Below are 18,109 nucleotides of genomic sequence, written 5' to 3' on the forward strand. Positions count from 1 at the left end.
TTCTTTTTCCATCTGTCTGAGTTGGTCTCATTAAAGCTTTTACTACACACTGCACTGAATGAACTGGGATACTGTGAAGTACAGAAAAGTGCATTTCCAGCAGATTAAACTACATTTTCAATAGCCTCCTCTACATGTGGAATACAAGTATCCAAGTGGGGAACTAACCAGAAATCACTATTACAGGAAGTTTCCTTTGTTGATGAGCCCTAAATTAATGCAAAAGCATATTCCACCAGGTTTAATAGCTTATGTTCATTTTAAAACAACGCTCGCTCAGGCAGCAGGTTAAAAACCCCATACAATTATTTAGTGGTTGTAGTGATCCTGAGCATAACATTCAGAAAAACCTACAAAATTGAAACTTACCTGAAGAATGCTCGAGTAGCCCAGGCAGATACTTCTCTGTCACAGGCAGCATTAGAACAGGCCAAGATAAGGCAAGTGGCACAGGCCTGATCCTCCTACAGCATATTATGGTATTAGTGTGGCAGCTTATATCAAGTTGATAAGAAATGTATAGAAGTTATATAGCTCAATAACTAAACAATAATACTTTTTGCATCATTTTATTTAGAAGGCAAGGAAATCGGCTCTTCTCAGTTATAAACAGAAAGTGAATCATAGTGGGGCATCCCACTGTAGCAGGTGAGCTTTTGTTATACACAGTTTTTGCAAACTCAGGACAAGTACTGGTAAGAAACAATCTCCATGTCTGTCCCCTAATTGTAACTAAGATGCCTGCCATTTCTACAGAAATGTAAGTTATTGTGTTTGAAGAAAAAAACTCTATACAAATAATGGTTTCCATATTCTAATGGCATGTTAAAATACCACTTAGTATGTCCTATCAAAGCACAAGAGAATGGATTACAGTGAACATTCACTACAGATACTAACCAGTACTAGTCAAATTAAAATTGTAATCCATTATAGCTTCCTTCCTGCTTCTTTGTTATTTACCTTAAACAAAAAAGTAGACCAATTATACACATTTCTACTGGCCTTCAAAATGTAAAAACCTCTTGTAGTGGTAGGAATTTAACTTTTTTAGAAACTCTTCCTCCCCTGCTGTTAGATGAACTCTTTCCTAAACCAAGAACTGCATTATACTTGTGTGTACAAGACATGTAAGAATTTCAGGAAAAAATAATTACACTTTCAATTTTAAATATCATAACATGAGAAGTTATTTCTCATTACACAGTCTTGGTTTATGCAGACAATACAGGAGGAAAAGCTAATACTTTAATTGATAAATTAAATGTTAACTAGAAGTTTACAGCAACAACAAAAAGATGCTAAAGAAAGTTATTTACATAAATATTATAAATCTTCCATTTTTCGTAACAGGTGTAAAGTTCTTACCTGATGCAATTTGAAAAATCTTTCAATCTCTTCTCCATCTCCACCTATATTGCTAACAAGCAGATGCCGCAGCTGATCGACAGGTCGAAGTTTATGAAACATAAAGCTCCCCTAAAAGTAACCCAAAATAAGTCAGAATGAAGTTGTCTTTACTCCGGCCATCCCACCATCCCAACACCCCCTGCCCATAATGCTTATCTTTAGCATTCTGATTTTTCCTTTGTTGCACTAATGGATCAAAGTATAATGTGAATGGTGCCTAAAGCCCAGTTCCCATTCACATTGAGAAAATTCTCTAGGGAGTCTAGGAAAGGCAGGAAAAGTACTGCAATAGCTATCAACTCCCCATAAGCTGAGTAAATTTTGCTGTTCTTAGCCTAACATGAAGCATACAACACAAACATATGGCAAGTATATACAGAAAAGAAAGGCTTTATGTATCTGGCAAATCTTCAAAATCGCCTGGAAAAAAAATGCTTGAAGAATTCAGGATTAAGGGCATGGTAAGACTCTACACTCAATCATCTTGCCTGCATTCATACTAACTACTGTAGAAGGTCCAATTAGTGCCTTTAACAAAACATCTGCCATTAAACAAATGCAAGTTAAGTCTAAAGGCTGCAAGACATTAACGATTAAACATTTTTTTTTTTTTAATTGCCTATTGGTTAAGATATTAAGTGCCCTAAAATATCACTAAATGTAATCAGAAAAGAGGAGTAGGGGAGTTAACGTCTTTTTTTCTTTTTGTGAGTTTTGTTCTTCAAAACCCTTCCAAAAAACCCTTTTGGAATTTCTATGACAAAGAAGAAATTATTTTCAAGTTTCAATTGGCCACAATATTTACTCAAACTACATTTTCCGGGCAGCCAGTGTCTGTTTCAATTTCATATAATCATGACAATAACCAAGGTTAAATGAACTTCTCAGATGATCTGTATCTACAAGGGTCTCTGGAGACCAACAAAAACTATTAATACACTGTACAAGAGAAGCTGACCCAAGAGCTTTGAGTAAATTTAAAATAGGTACAGATGGTTTCAGCAATCTTCTTCCTTATTGCTTTTTATGTTCAGAATATAATCCTTAAAAACATATCCAAAAGGAATAAACATATACAGGTTTAAATCATTCTTCCAACTTTATACTTCATCTTCTGATTTCTTATATTAAGAAAAGTGATACTCACCTGGGCTGAAAGCAGAACAAACTTTTTAGGTGGCAGCATGTGTTGCTGCACAACAACAGGTGAATCCGTTATTGGAATAATGTCTTTATTTAGAGGTGTTACAATCTTCTGAACTTTAAAGTCATCAATAGCAGAAAGAGCCCAGGAATGTTCATCAACACGGGTGGTCATCTGAACAACAGCCAGATATTATCCAAAGTTTGGTAACAGACATGGATTTTGTACATCCATGGTGATATTATACTATTTACCATTTAAAATTACACAGAATAGAATCTACTCTTGACACAAGAAAACCCAAAGAAAATAAGCAAGTCTTGTGTTGTCTAACATAATGTTACCACCAAATTTACAGCTATATATATACTGCTGGTTTTGGGAGACAGGGAATAATATATTGCTTCTTTTGGGGGACTGGGATAATGTTTTGTATTTAAATGTGAAACAACTTGCAAAGTGGCCTCCTTTAATGCTGCTACAATATAAACAGCAACAATCTGCTAACCATATCAGAACCAAATACCAAAGGCATAATGAATAAAAATTATTCCTTAAAGGATCAAAAAATGCTGCAACTGAACCATAAAGGTTTACAAGACATTCACAGCTGGCAGCAGCACTTCAGATATAACTCAAGACAAGTCATGTGGTAGTGAAGACATTCCATAAAACTATGTATGCTAACAAGGAAGAACTGCTGCTCAAGGACAGGCTGCAGATTTGTTTGGGAAACCTAGTTGTCTGTTACTGTCAAATGCCTTGGCAAAAAGAGGTCAGCACTTGGGATATTTATGTGTAAGTTCGTGCAGGGAAGGGATCTGGAGTAATTATAAAGCTCCTTTCTAAGTTACTAAAAGAGCAGATAAATCAAAATCTGACTTTGAAACTTTTATACAGTCTCTCCATTCACTCCAACTCTACCACTGCTCCTCCAATAATACTATTTCTGAGATGTCACTCCTCTACTTCAGCAGAAGACTTCAGACTTCCTTCAGGGCTGGAATACATGAAATGTTCTCCCTGAACTGATGCATAAAGCAATTAACCCCATCCAAACCCCTCTTACAAACCCACTTACGTAACAATTAGCAACAAGAAAATTGGAAAAAAATCCATGAAATAATGGAGAGATTAATCATGTCAGAAATCTAATGAAGGTGTCGTGTATCAGTTTAAACAAAGAAACCCAAAGTCTCTAGCACCTACATTTTAAACAATCTTTACCAAATTTTACCCTCATCAAGAGACACCACTATGGACTGTGGACCATGTCTTCCTGGGCACAATATGCAGCATGCTATAGACAACAATATTTTCAAATATGTTAATTAGAAGTCAAGTCTCAGAAGTCAAGGCAATTGCTTTTGATACATAGCTTGCAACAAGCTAGAAAGTATGCCTGAACTAGGAATTCCTACTAAGAGATCAGTTCCCACTTGCTGACAAAACTGCCTACTATTTTTTTTTCTTTGAAGCATATTGATTTGTAGCTTTGTAAGCGTTTCCAAACTTCTCATGGAAGTTTTCTGCGAACTACCCATTTCTTGCAGACAGTACTATTCAAGTATCTGTTATCAGAAAGGAAAAAAAGAATCTATATTTCATCAAAATTGTATAAAAGTTTGCTTTAGTACCTGTGTTTCCATCATTGGCTTTTGAAAAGGGAAAGAATCATGATTGATACACCACAGGATGTCATTATCCTCATTTTCTGAAGCTGCCATCAGCAGGACCCCTAGCAAGAACAGTGATATTCAGCTTGTATTAGAAGCTATAATCATGTATTAGATGCAAATTCATTAATTCATTCTTTATTTAGTAGAAATCAATCTTTTAAGTCCTAATCGTAGAATCTGAACAGCAAATAATATCTCCTGAGTTTGTATGTCATAGGGTTCTTCAGAAGGTCACTTTTAACACCTTTTGCCATCTACTCTAAAAGGCACAAATAAAAATGAGCCTAAATTAGGTAGAACATGCCTCAAAAACAAGACGTTTAAACAGATCACGGATGAAAAAAAACATACAGAAATGATTTCAAAGGTAAAAATCAGTATGTATGACCAAAAGGGTCAGCAACATAGAGACATTTCTCCCCCACATTTCTGCAGCACTTTTAAAAATTCAGCCTATAATCAGAGTGACATAAAGTTGGAACCATCTGGCAGCTGTTTGGTATCTTATATAGTATCAGTAAATCATCAGCTAAATGGGTTAAAAAATAAACAGCACACATTAAACTCAGCATGAGATGCACTACAAGAAGCTTATTCTATCACCTGCTTTCAAGAACTAATCACACATGGCTGGAGATATGTAGGCGAATTTGAACACATTAGATCTATTTTATGGGGAGATTAGAAGAAAAAAAAAGGTTGATCAACACATGAACAGAGTTCTGTGCTCAAACACTGCATACTGCAGAAGAACTAAATTCTGAAAAATAAGACAACCTTCCACTTCCAAAAACTCCTCCATTAACACACAGAAGCTATGCTTAGTTCTCAGTTATTCCCACTGCTTCAAACTCCCCAATGTAAAAACAATGTGATAGTGACTGTCACCAAAAAAAGAAAAAAAAAAAAAAATCAGTCTAATCTGAGCCATGTTGCATTGCTTACCTTTGCTATAAAGAGCTCTGTGAACCTTCGCGGGCTTCTCCACATTAGAAGAAGCTGAAAATCCAGGCGGCAAACGGACATGAACCAAGGTTAACATGGAGGGACGAGCTGTTGGATGCTTAAATTGTGAAGTACTAAAATACAGTCGGACACCTGAACAAAAGATTAAAAAAGGTCACAATTTTGCTAAACTGTGCAGATGCCATTTATTAGTTTAGAAGAGGGGGAATTAACATTGCTTTCTTACCTGCATGTGTGATTGCTAGTAGCTGACAGTCTATGGATTCCGAATTTTCAATCACTGCTATTTGAACAATAGGCTTAAATACAGAACGATCGATTGTTCTAAAAAACACACAAAAAATCCCCCATACACTCTCAATCCAAAGAAATGAACAACATTCTTCAAAAATATAGCATGAAACTATTGGCCTTAAAGGAAGCCTCTTACATTATAATTGTCATAAATATACCTGGCAATGCTCCCAGCAGCAGAAACTATAGCATTTTGTGAAAGAGAAGCAACCCTGGTCATTCCTTGACCGTCTTGTCCCAAATCATAAACCTGGAATTCAATAATATAGCTTAGTGGTTTACAGTTGAGTTAATTACAGAATCACAGAATCACAGAATGTTTGGGATTGGAAGGGACCTTGAAAGATCATCTAGTCCAATCCCCCTGCCGGAGCAGGATTGCCTAGACCGTATCACACAGGAATGCGCCCAGGCGGGTTTTGAATGTCTCCAGAGAAGGAGACTCCACAACCTCTCTGGGCAGCCTGTTCCAGTGTTCGGTCACCCTCACCGTAAAGAAGTTTTTCCTCATATTTATGTGGAACCTCCTGTGTTCCAGCTTGCACCCATTGCCCCTTGTCCTGTCAACGGATGTCACTGAGAAGAGCCTGGCTCCATCCTCACGACACTTGCCCTTTACATATTTATAAACATTAATGAGGTCACCCCTCAGTCTCCTCTTCTCCAAGCTAAAGAGACCCAGCTCCCTCAGCCTCTCCTCATAAGGGAGATGTTCCACTCCCTTAATCATCTTCGTGGCTCTGCGCTGGACTCTCTCTAGCAGTTCCCTGTCGTTCTTGAACTGAGGGGCCCAGAACTGGACACAATATTCCAGATGCGGCCTCACCAGGGCAGAGTAGAGGGGGAGGAGAACCTCTCTTGACCTGCTAACCACACCCCTTCTAATCCACCCCAGGATGCCATTGGCCTTCTTGGCCACAAGGGCACACTGCTGGCTCATGGTCATCCTGCTGTCCACTAGGACCCTCAGGTCCCTTTCCCCTGCGCTGCTCTCCAACAGGTCTGTCCCCAACTTGTACTCATACCTGGGGCTGTTCTTGCCCAGATGCAGGACTATACACTTGCCCTTGTTATATTTCATTAAGTTTCTCCCCGCCCAACTCTCCAGCCTTCCCAGGTCCCTCTGAATGGCTGCGCAGCCTTCCGGTGTGTCAGCCACTCCTCCCAGTTTTGTGTCATCAGCGAACTTGCTGACAGTGCACTCTATTCCCTCATCCAAGTCATTAATGAATATATTGAATAGAACTGGTCCCAGTACCGACCCTTGAGGGACTCCGCTAGACACAGGCCTCCAACTGGACTCAGTCCCATTGACCACCACTCTCTGGCTTCTTTCCTTCAGCCAGTTCACAATCCACCTCACTACCCGATCATCCAGACCACACTTCCTCAGTTTAGCTGCGAGGATGCTGTGGGAGACCGTGTCAAACGCTTTACTGAAATCGAGATAGACCACATCCACAGCTTTACCATCATCTATCCACTGGGTTATGTCCTCATAAAAGGCTATCAAGTTGGTCAAGCATGACTTCCCCTTGGTGAAGCCATGCTGAGTGCCCCTAATGATCCCCCTATCTTTGATGTGCCTAGAGACAGCACCAAGGACAAGTTGTTCCATCACCTTTCTGGGGATGGAGGTGAGGCTGACCGGTCTATAGTTACCCGGGTCCTCCTTCTTGCCCTTTTTGAAGACTGGAGTGACATTCGCTTTCCTCCAGTCCTCAGGCACCTCTCCCGTTGCCCACGACTTAGCAAAGATGATGGAGAGTGGCCTAGCAATGACTTCCGCCAGCTCCCTCAGCACCCGCGGGTGCATCCCATCAGGGCCCATGGATTTATGGACGTCCAGGTTGCTTAATTGGTCCCTGACCCAGCCCTCATCAACCAAGACAGATTCCTCCTCTATCCTGACTTCTTCTAGGGCCGCAGGGGTCCGGGGCTCCTCAGGACAGCCTCCAGCAGTATAGACAGGGGCAAAGAAGGCATTCAGTAACTCTGCCTTCTTTTTATCCTCTGTCTCCAGGGCCCCCACCTCATTCATCAGTGGGCCTACATTGCCTCTAGTGTTGGCTTTACCTGCAATGTATTTGAAGAAGCCCTTTCTGTTGTCCTTGACCTCTCTTGCAAGGTTTAATTCCAAGGAGGCCTTAGCTTTCCTAGTTGCCTCCCTACATCCTCTGACAACAGACTTATATTCCTCCCAAGTGGCCAGCCCCTCCTTCCATGATCTGTACACCCTCTTCTTCCACTTGAGTTTGCCCAGCAGTTCCCTGTTTAACCATGCAGGTCTCCTGGTACCCTTCCTTGACTTCCTACCTGCTGGGATGCTCTGATCTTGAGCTCGGAAGAAGCAGTCCTTGAATGCTAACCAACTATCTTGGGCCCCCTTACCTTCTAGTACCCTGTCCCATGGGATTTCCCCTAGCAATTGCTTGAAAAGGCCAAAGTTGGCCCTCCTGAAGTCCAGGGTTGTGATTCTGCTAGCTATTCTGTTCCTGCCACATGAGATCCTGAACTCTACCATCTCATGGTCACCACAACCAAGGCTGCCCTCAACCTTCACCGCTTCAACCAGACCCTCCTTGTTAGTGAGGATAAGATCCAGCAGCGCTCCTCTCCTAGTTGGCTCATCCACCATTTGCATCAGAAAGTTATCATCAATGCACTGGAGGAACCTCCTGGACTGAGGATGGCTGGCTGAGTAGGCCTCCCAGCAAATATCAGGGTAGTTGAAATCCCCCACGACAACCAGGCCCTGTAATTGCGAGACTGCTCTCAGCTGCCTGTAGAAGGCCTCATCACCCTCCTCATCCTGATCCGGTGGCCTGTAATAGACACACACAACAGTATCACCCCTGCCAGCCTGCCCCTTAATTCGCACCCACAAACTCTCACCTCGCTCCTGATCCGCCCCTGGACAGAACTCAATACATTCTAGCTGTTCACTCACATAAAGAGCAACTCCACCACCTCTCCTTAGTGGCCTGTCTTTCCTGAACAGGACATAGCCATCCATGACCACATTCCAGTCATGCGAGGCATCCCACCAAGTCTCTGTGATTGCCACTAGATCATAGCCCCCCGACCGAACACGGATTTCCAACTCCTCCTGTTTATTCCCCATGCTGCGCGCATTGGTGTACAGGCATTTCAGGGAAGTAATTAATATATAATTAATATAGCCTCACCTATCAGGCAGCAACTCAAACTCTATTTCATTCTCATGTTTCCATATAATGGAAGGGAAGATCAAAAGGCTACTCTTTCCTTAGAAGAAAGTATTGTAGGTGTTGAGCACACACTTTGTTACAAAAAGATAAACTGGAATAATATCCTAACATACCTACAGAGAATTGCCAGTTATTTAGGAAAACTTAAAAAGTTATACACACATTATCAACACAGCCAACAGTCATTAGAAGAAGTTACATACTTGCAGCACACCCTTTTCTGAGCGGGTGTGTAAGATATTTCGAGAGTTGTCAATGGCGATTTGAACTACAGGATCTGGGGTGAGGGAGAAAAACGGGAGAAGCAGCAAATCAATACTGGGTTTGGTGAAAACAAGTTTAAGACAGAATATCTATAAAATAATTAACTGTAAGTTAACAAAAAATGCAGGAGTCCCACACAGGACTCCTACTGGAAGTGACTAAAAACAGCAATCAATTTCACACAATTATTAGTAAACTAAAAAAAAAAAGCACAAAAAATTGTATAGTAGTTTCAAGTTAATTTTTCACAAAACAGAGAAACAAGTACTTAAAGGTTCTACTGTTTGCAGTGATCCCACTAAGCATGTATTAATTTTGTACTACAGAACACTAACTTTAGTCATAAATGTCAAATTTTCCAGGCTTTGGTATTTATGTCCTGAACTAGATACACAAACAAGTGACCTGATTTTTATAATTATCAACCACTGCAAGTTTCATTAACAATAACTAAATGCTCTGAATAAGGAAACTATTCAGTCTGACTTCTTGATAATATTATTTAAAAGGTTACATTAAATTATTGCTTAAGTCTTTAACATTAGTACTTACCATCCTCTGAGAACGTGAACTGTAGCAATGAAGGAATAAGGAAAGACAGCGCACTCTTCGAATGATTAATTTTTCTACAGCGCTGGCTAAACCAGCCTGCTTCAGCCTACAAATTAAAACAAATACAGCACTGAAAGAGGAAACAAAACAAAAACCAAACTAGCAGTTATATTAAAAAGTCGTTAAGAGACAAATACGAGAACAAGTAAAAACCTAACTACACACCATTGATTTAATTGAAAAAGTATGTACTATTCAATTGAAAGAAATAGGTGATCATTAAATGGAAAATTTTACATAAAAAAAGGCGCAGGATGTCAAATTTTAATTTTATTTTTGAAGTTGACCAAAGCTGCATTGCTATTCCTTATATAACTACTACTTCTTCAAAGAAAATGCATTTACACTAACACATCAGACCTGTTGTGCAAGCAAGCCATGCAACATAATTATGGAAGAAAAAAGATGGCAAACCTGGTGTTTTAGATATCTTAGTGCCTAGATCTGACAACCATGGAACAATGAAAATGCCTGTGTGTAAAACCTATAGTCACCTGGTAAGCTACTTCATATAAGCAGCCATCTTTTCCAGCCAAAAAGATCCGCCCATTATCAGTGGATGTTATTGCCAGGATGTAAGTATTGTCAGTAGGGAGCGAATAGAGAGGGTCTGGTAGCAGCTGCATTCCGCCAGACATACTGTCATTGAGCGATCCAGTACCTTAAATAAAAAAAAGAAATCCTCTTTAGTTTTTAAGTTGTTCTAATAAATATCACAGGTCTGTGATAAGAAGTAGTTCGGAAAACAGGAAAAAATACAGCAAATTTCATAATTACTAAACACATTCTGGAATAGCTATTCTACAAGTGAACTGCAGAGTAGCAAATTTTCTGTTTTTAAAAAATATAAATAAATTCTCTGTATAAGTTTCCAAGCAAGGAAACGCGATGTTTTTCATGTCTATACATTGTTACCTCCTCTAAATGACAACAAGTCTAAAATAGATTTCTATTTTTTTTCTCTTTCACACCAAGACAGTACGAAAAGAAAGCAAATGATTGTAATCCTCTCACTTTCTCCAAACAATTCTGTATTTTCTCTATTAATATATATGGCATAAAAAAAATGGTACCAGGTTCTCACTTTCTGTGGTTGGAATACAAATGTCAGTCAGGTTAATGAACCATATTCACCAGTTCCAAGGTTCATGCCCATCTCTTCTCTCCCTCTCCAACATGCTGTTTAATTAACAGGAGTACCGTTTCAAACGCTTTTTGTGTTAAACAGGTGAATAATACAACTCAATGCCCCTATGGGAATCCAGGATCCAGCAAGTGCACACCCCATAAAAATTATTTCCCCTTGTTTGTAACATGATTTAAAGATTAGCAAGATGCTCAGCACATGGTCTTGTTTTTCTTTTTTATTTTTTAAATGGCTACTAATAAAACAGCCATGTATACTTGTTAATGCACAACTGAGAATGAGGGGAGAAGAGAGAATTACCTGCTTGTATATTAGCACAACTAAGCCCTAAAATCACAATATCCACGGGGGTAGCCAGAACAAGTAAGTGTCGTACATGAGGCTGGAAGATACCTGAAGAAGGGGAGAAAATAAAATTTTAGTTTGCAGATAACCTCTCAGATCACAATGATGTATCCAATGCATCCGCTGTAGAGACACATCGACTGATTAGAGTGAACAGTCATACTTAAGACATAATGATCTGCGAAACTCGAGCATCCGTCAGCAGTTCAGCTTCCAGTTAATGAAATATAGGATCTTATAAATTATACTTTTCTTATAAATGTGCTTCTTTTAAATTCAACCCTATTGCCAATTCAACTTTGACTTCAACGTTATCTAAGCAGTACCTACCAAAAGAACTGTGAGAGCTAGAAACCAGGATCTCATGGAAGATATCACTTGAACGTGTGAATTTATAAACAGTACAAATGTTACAGTACAATGTGGAAAAGAACGCAAGCTTAACAGTGTAAGTTATTGTTAAACTATACATTATTTTTGCTTGTAATTAATTTCATAATATTTCTAAAACTGAAAGAAACCCATGTATCTTGTGTATACATATATATGCACAGACAAAACACAGATTTTCATATATGCATATATAAAAACCATATATGGAAGGTTCAGTAACTGCCTAATTCTATTCACTGTCCTATATTCCTTACCTCCCTTTGGCTTTACAAGACCCACTGCAAGAATAGTTTCACTAAGGCCATCAAAATAAGCCAGATCTCCCCTGTCAACAAACAAGAAAAAAAAAACAAACACCTGCATAAAACTTGTTATTTAGTATCACATAATAAAAAAGTAAATAAAATCAGATTCTGCATATTTAAAAACTATTAATACTTATTGTAACACTCTGAAGCCATCTACATTTTTTGCTTTGGGTGAAAGCAGGTCCAGGAGAATGGAATGACAGAGAAGTTACACAGCAAAACTATACAGGCAATCATTTTGTCCTGGTTTCGCTGGGATAAAAATCATAGAAACAATTTTCTGTTAGATTTTGTTTTAGTTTGTGGCCAGCCATGGTATGCACGTTTCCACGGTCATCAAGGCCATTAGCAGTTTTGAGGCATCCAAATGCTAAATCTAGCAGGAGTGAAAGCCAGGACAGCTGACCCAGGCTGGCCCACAGGTATGTTCTATACTGTAAACATCACATTCACTATAAACTGGAAAGTTTGCTGGGGATGGCTGGAGCTCTTCCCCCTCACTCTCTTATCTTCTCAATGGTTGCCATCCCTAGAAGGTCTTGCCACCAGTATATGGGCTAAGTATAACTTTGTGGTTTTTTGTATTACCATTAGTATTGATATTGGTTTTCTCACTTTATTACATCTGTTTAAATTTCAACCCACGAGTCTCCCTCCTTTTCCCAATTCCCTTTCTCGGCTGGGGAGGGGTCATTGGGTGATAGAACAACTGCTTATTGTTTAGCCCTGGATGCGGGCTAAACAAAGACACATTTCTGCTGCTTGAAGCCCCTGTCACTGAGATTCAAACCTGAAATCCAACTGCAGTATCTTATATTTTTGGATTTTGTTAATTCATATGGCCTACTCTGAACTACACAATGCAGCATCCGCAATGCTGATTAACAAGAGAGAGGAACTGATATGATTTTTTTTTTATTCCAATGAAAACTATCTAAAGCAAGAATTCCCAGCCTCTTCCTCAGCACCTTATGATTAACACCATGCAGTGTTGTTTTATTTGGGGAATGCATTTAATACACTGTGACACAATGTAAATGTATGGATAGGATCTGAACCTTAATCTCAGAAAATGCAACAATATATATAAACCAATTATTACTAAAAGAATTCTACTATACAAGCAAATAAAGAAGCAAACCTGCAAATTATAAACATATCACTGCCATTTGAAAATATAAAGAAATTATTTTCAGTTTTATGCATCCTTAAAATAAGCTAGACAGGAGACCTTCAATCACAATACTTCAAAGTACTAAAGCTGTATTACTTACCATTGTGGGAATGACTGGCCACTGTACTTGCATCAGTACTTACCAAATCTACTTAGAAAAGTTAGGCAGTTAGCATCATTTTTTTCTACTTTTTTGGCATAAGCAAAACCCTAGCATAAATACAGCAATAACTTGAGGATATTAGCTATGTCTAACCCTAAGCGAATGAATTTTCCTTTCTTTCATATCCACATGATTTGGCAGCAACACTTATTATTCAAAAGTTTTAGTAAAACATAAATGGAATCAAGATAAATTAAACTAAATAGCACACCTCTGTGCTACCAGTAAACAATCTCCCTCTACTGCAATTGAATAATTCTGGTATAATACCAATAAAATATCATCAAAAATGTGTTCTCTACATACCCATCTTCATAGTTCCACATAAAAATGTCACTGTCAATGGTCAGCCAAGCTCTGCTGATTTCTGGAAACACTCCCATCATACAATTGCACTGCATATCTGAAGCACTGCTGATGTAAGGACTAAATGCATTTTGGCTAGCAAAGGCAGAATCCCCTTTGGAGCGTTTTAAAAAAATTAATATTACTTTATACATGGTACTACACAAACTATGCATCACAAACATTTAAAGTTCTTCATATGGAAACTAATTCCACCAGCAACTGTACACAAATGGACCTTGTTACCACTTGGAGCCTTATGAAGGGAAGGTGAACAACATCAAAGTTCATTACTGGGAGTCCAACACAAAGATTGGGCAAGAAGATTATGGAAGAAAAAAGTTCATTTCTAATATTATGACTTACACAACATAACACATTATTTTTCTTAAGGATACGTCCAAACTGCTCTACTAGCTCTGGGGGAAGTGGGACTCTGCGGACTGAGCTGATCTCTGGAAGATTAGGTATTGACAGCAAACCTGGTCCTTGCAAAGGATAATCCATATCTGACATACCAGAAACAGTAGGACTACCTGCAATTAAGAACAACAACAAAAAAAATCAGACTTCTTACAAAGCATGAGAAACTTGCATAAAAAAAAGGTTTATATTCTCTTTCTCTGATTTTTTCCTAATCTGTGAAATCTAAATTAGATTAATTGCATTTCCCATTTTACTTTAGATGAAAACATGCTTTCAGACTACACAGAAAAAAATGCCTTAATACTACAGAGATTTTAAGCATATAAATACCACTACTCACAATGTATGTATGAACAAAGGTTTCTGTAGGAGCAGGACCTTAAACAATAAATCTAAACCTCAAATCAGACATAAGCAAACCGATTTGCAAACAAACTCTTACAATAACTCATTTAGACCCCAGACTACTCTTTAGCCCATTTTTAATGGGATGCTCTCCAGCACTTTTTTCATCATATGGCCAGACATTAACTATGCCACGTGAACAAGCCAGGAGCATATTCCTTTACCTAGAAAAGCTGATCGGTGCTCCCCGTATCAAGTTAAATTACCCATATATTACTATTATTTTATGTGATGTGTATCTATGATGTTGCTCGGGCTGTTATACTTTGGCCATACACATCACATTGTATCATAACAGAAAACAGATACTCATTATTTGTATCCTGATATCTGCTGGATATATATTAACTAGGTCACCTACAGCTCTGAAGTGCCTTTTCACAGCCCACTTGGCCAGACAGCTGCCACCAATGAAGTAGGAAATGCCGTCTTGATGTTTTAAGGAGAACAAATGTTTGAAAAGAAGTACACCTTACATCACAACTACATGTGACACACTGCTATAGACAAATGAAAGTCACTCAAAGAGATAAGAGAGATTTTCAGGATGCTTGTAACTTAGGGATGGTGCTGGGCATTTAGAAACCTTATGGGCATTTAGAGACCCTAAGAGCATCCTGCAAAAGACTTCCCAATAGACGGAATGGAAAACAAGTGCCATTTTCTTCATCTTCTGGAGAGAGATAGGGCCGAGGAGCCAACCCAAGCCCATTCCTCCTGCAGTGCTCCCCCTGTCATGGAGAAACCCCATATCCACAACTTTCACCCACGCACAAAGCGTCTATTACACCACCCCCACCCCTGAGAAGCCGTCAGACCAAGCCCTGTCGCCGTCCCTGAGGAGGCAGGGCCAGCACGCCGTCCCTGGGGCCTTGCCAGGGTTGTAGACGCTAAGTGGAGGGGGCCTTGCCCGGCTCGCTGCCCGCTGAAGGCCCCCACACGTGGCCGGCCAGTGCCGGCCAAGGCCGCCCTGAAGGGGTCGCGGTGCGGTGGGGGCAGCGGGGCGGGTGAAGCGACGAGGGCCGGAGGCAGAGGGCCACCGAGTGTTCCTCACCAGGCGCCGGCACCGCCAGCAGCTCGGACAGGTCGGGGTAGCAGCGATCATCCTGGATCTGCCGGTCGATGATGCGGCCCGCGGCCTCCAGAGCGTCCTGCGCGGTGGGAGCCGCGGGGCTCATAGCGGCGGGCATGGCGATAGGGATGGCAGGGCCTGGGCCGTTGAGGCGACTCCGCCAACAGCAACAACACGCGAGCCCGCCGCTCCGCCAACCGCCAAATCCCGGCAGGCCTTGCGCAAATGATGCGCTTCCGCCGCGCCCATCGCCGCTTCCGCCGGCGGGAAAGCGGGGGGAGGGCAGGGCAGGGCAGGGCAGGGCGGCGCGGGCGGGTGAGTGGGGCCTGCCCGAAACGGGGCTTTCTGGGGGGAGGCGGCGCACAGTGCCTCTCGGGGCTGGGGGTGGAGCGCTGCTGGAGAGGAGCTGCTGAAGCCGGGCAAGCTGTGACGGCCGCGCCGGGGCTGCGGCTTCTCACCGAGGGGCCCTGTGGCCCGGCTGTGGGCTAGCCGAGGGCCAGGCGTGGTCTGTTGTGGTGGCCCTCAAAGGCACAGGACGGCTCCGAGGGGAAAAACGGGAAGCGGTTCCTGTCCAGTGGTGTGTGGCCCGGGGTCGGTTCGCTGCCCGCTTGTCTGCTCGGCGGTCACTGTAGCTCTTGGGGGGCCGCTGTGGCAGCCCAGTCAAAGACACTTTAAACTGCGAGCCTGGTGTGATACTGTGGCGAGACTGCATACATCAGAGTTACTCAAACATACGGAGATTTTGTGTGTAGTGATGTAAGCGAACACCAGTGAGAGGACTCCCCTTCAAAGGCAGGCACAGCGCCTCTGCTTGGAGGTAAGCTGTGGAAGCAGAGTCAGTCACCTTTGCTGCTTTTCCAGAATTTGGGATGACACACCAGTGTGACCGTAGCAGATTGTTAACCTACCAAGGCTGGATCTCTGTTACGAGATCTGTTTGTTCTGGACAGTGTAGGCATTCCCAAACTGTTGTAGGAAGTCTTGGGGCTGGGTGAAACTTGGATTTCAGGGAATGGCTCTGGTTTGTAAATCATGTTTGATGCCCTGACTGCACTGACTGTCTGCTCCTGGATCAGTCCAGAGCCCATTCTGGAAACCTTTGTCCGTGGAAGAGGCATCTGGCACGAGAAAGGAAATTCCTGCCCCCACCAGCTTTCCAAATGGAGAACCTGAAGTTGAGCCCCAAGCCCCACGGGGTTTACATGGCATGTATCTTCTCAAGATCGAGAAGCTGGTGGCCAGTCACCAGTGGGGTTCCCCAGGGCTCAATTTTAGGGCCAGTGCTCTTCAATGTTTTTATAAAGGATCTGGATGCAGGAATCGAATGTACATTAAGTAAGTTTGCCGATGATACTAAACTAGGAGGAGCTGTGGACTCCTTTGAGGATAGAGGCCTTAGAGAGAGATCTGGATAGACTAGAGAGCTGGGCTATCACCAACCATATGAAATTTAACAAGAACAAGTGCTGGATTCTCCACTTGGGATAATCCTGGTTAGACGTACAAATTGGGGCACTAGAGGCTGGAGAGCAGCCCCGCGGAAAGAGATCTGGGGGTCTGGGTTGGTGGCATGTTGAATATGGGTCAGCAGTGTGCCCTGGGAGCCAAAAGGGCCAGCCGTGCCCTGGGGTTCATCCAGCACAGCACAGCCAGCCCATCGAGGGAGGTGACTGTCCCACCCTACGCTGCACTGGGGCGGCCCCAGCGCGAGCACTGTGTGTGGTTTTGAGCTCCTCAATATAAGAAGGACATCAAACTATTCGAGAGTGTCCAGAGGAGGGCGACCAAGATGGAGAAAGGCCTCGAGGGCAAGACTTAGGAGGAGGGACTGAGGCCACCTGGCTTGTTCAGCTTGGAGAAAAGAAGGCTGAGGGGGGACCTCATGGCAGTCTGCACCTTCCTTATGCGGGGCAGCTGAGGGGGAGGTGCTGATCTCCTGTCTCTGGTGACCCGTGACAGGACACGAGGAAATGGAATGAAGCTGCATCAGTGGAAGTGCAGGTTGGACGTTAGGAAAAGGTTCTTCCCAGAGAGGGTAGTCGGTCCCTGGAACAGGCTCCCCAGGGCAGGCATCGGGACGATGCTCTTAGTCCTATGGTTCAGTTTCAGGTGGTCCTGCGAGGAGCAGGAGTTGGACTCGGTGGTCCCGATGTGTCCTTTCCAACTCGAGGTATTCTATGAAGGTTCAGTCGAGGCCTTCGGAGCACCGGCGGGAGAACGGCGCAGGACCGCCGGCCGACGCCCGAGGCCGGGACGTGAGACACGCCGCGGGCCCGGCCGCGCGGCGGCGCTGCCAGACGGGCGTCCCCGGGCGGCTCCGGCCGCGCCCGGCGCTTCCTGCCGGCGCCTGTTGTGGTTCCGGGGCAGCCGCAGCATGGAGCCGGCGGCGGAGGGCGGTGAGCGGCGGGGCGGTGCGGGCCGGGCCCGGCCGAGCCCACCCCGCGGCCCCGGCTGACCCCCGTGGTTTTCTTTCCCCTCTCCTTGCAGACGCTGAGATGCTGGGGGCACCCGACCCGGAGCTGGCAGCCACCATGGGCTTCTCCGGCTTCGGTGCGTTGCGATGCGGGCCGGGGGGTGCCGGGCGACCGGCTGAGGGGTGCGGGGGGCGGCGGCCCTTGGTGGGGAGCCCCGGGGGAGGCGGGCGGTTGGAGGTGGAAACGAAGCGGCCGTGCCTGTCGCCCCCCCGCGCCTGGAGCTGCCGGAGTGGCTGTGGGCCAGGGTGGGTGTGTGTT

General features: G+C 43.0%; 2 protein-coding genes across 6 annotated transcripts in view; one reads left to right on the forward strand and one right to left on the reverse strand.

Annotated features, from left to right (window-relative positions):
* The window catches only part of NUP155 (nucleoporin 155), a 35,013-nt gene extending 19,448 nt beyond the window's left edge, over positions 1-15,565 (reverse strand). For both annotated transcript variants that reach the window (XM_068422574.1, XM_068422573.1), the window contains exons 1-15: positions 15,360-15,565; positions 13,873-14,010; positions 13,436-13,532; positions 11,739-11,809; positions 11,047-11,139; positions 10,094-10,260; positions 9,540-9,645; positions 8,927-9,000; positions 5,652-5,743; positions 5,426-5,523; positions 5,179-5,331; positions 4,192-4,292; positions 2,558-2,728; positions 1,369-1,479; positions 370-464 (exon numbers count right to left, since the gene is read on the reverse strand). In XM_068422574.1, coding sequence (XP_068278675.1) covers positions 370-464; positions 1,369-1,479; positions 2,558-2,728; positions 4,192-4,292; positions 5,179-5,331; positions 5,426-5,523; positions 5,652-5,743; positions 8,927-9,000; positions 9,540-9,645; positions 10,094-10,260; positions 11,047-11,139; positions 11,739-11,809; positions 13,436-13,532; positions 13,873-14,010; positions 15,360-15,495 — 1,703 coding nt within the window. In that variant the 5' untranslated portion in view covers positions 15,496-15,565. The remainder of the gene's footprint in view (positions 1-369; positions 465-1,368; positions 1,480-2,557; positions 2,729-4,191; positions 4,293-5,178; positions 5,332-5,425; positions 5,524-5,651; positions 5,744-8,926; positions 9,001-9,539; positions 9,646-10,093; positions 10,261-11,046; positions 11,140-11,738; positions 11,810-13,435; positions 13,533-13,872; positions 14,011-15,359) is intronic.
* Positions 15,566-15,668: 103 nt separating this feature from the next.
* Positions 15,669-18,109, forward strand: part of WDR70 (WD repeat domain 70) — a 146,497-nt gene continuing 144,056 nt past the window's right edge. For 2 of the 4 annotated variants that reach the window (XM_068422575.1, XM_068422578.1), the window contains exons 1-2: positions 17,735-17,773; positions 17,865-17,927. In XM_068422575.1, coding sequence (XP_068278676.1) covers positions 17,752-17,773; positions 17,865-17,927 — 85 coding nt within the window. In that variant the 5' untranslated portion in view covers positions 17,735-17,751. Of the gene's footprint in view, positions 15,693-15,967; positions 16,195-17,734; positions 17,774-17,864; positions 17,928-18,109 lie in introns of those variants that run through there. The other 2 variants (XM_068422577.1, XM_068422576.1) reach the window with 2 other exon arrangements.

This window comes from Nyctibius grandis, chromosome Z, assembly GCF_013368605.1.
Source record: "Nyctibius grandis isolate bNycGra1 chromosome Z, bNycGra1.pri, whole genome shotgun sequence".
Lineage (NCBI taxonomy): Eukaryota > Metazoa > Chordata > Aves > Nyctibiiformes > Nyctibiidae > Nyctibius > Nyctibius grandis.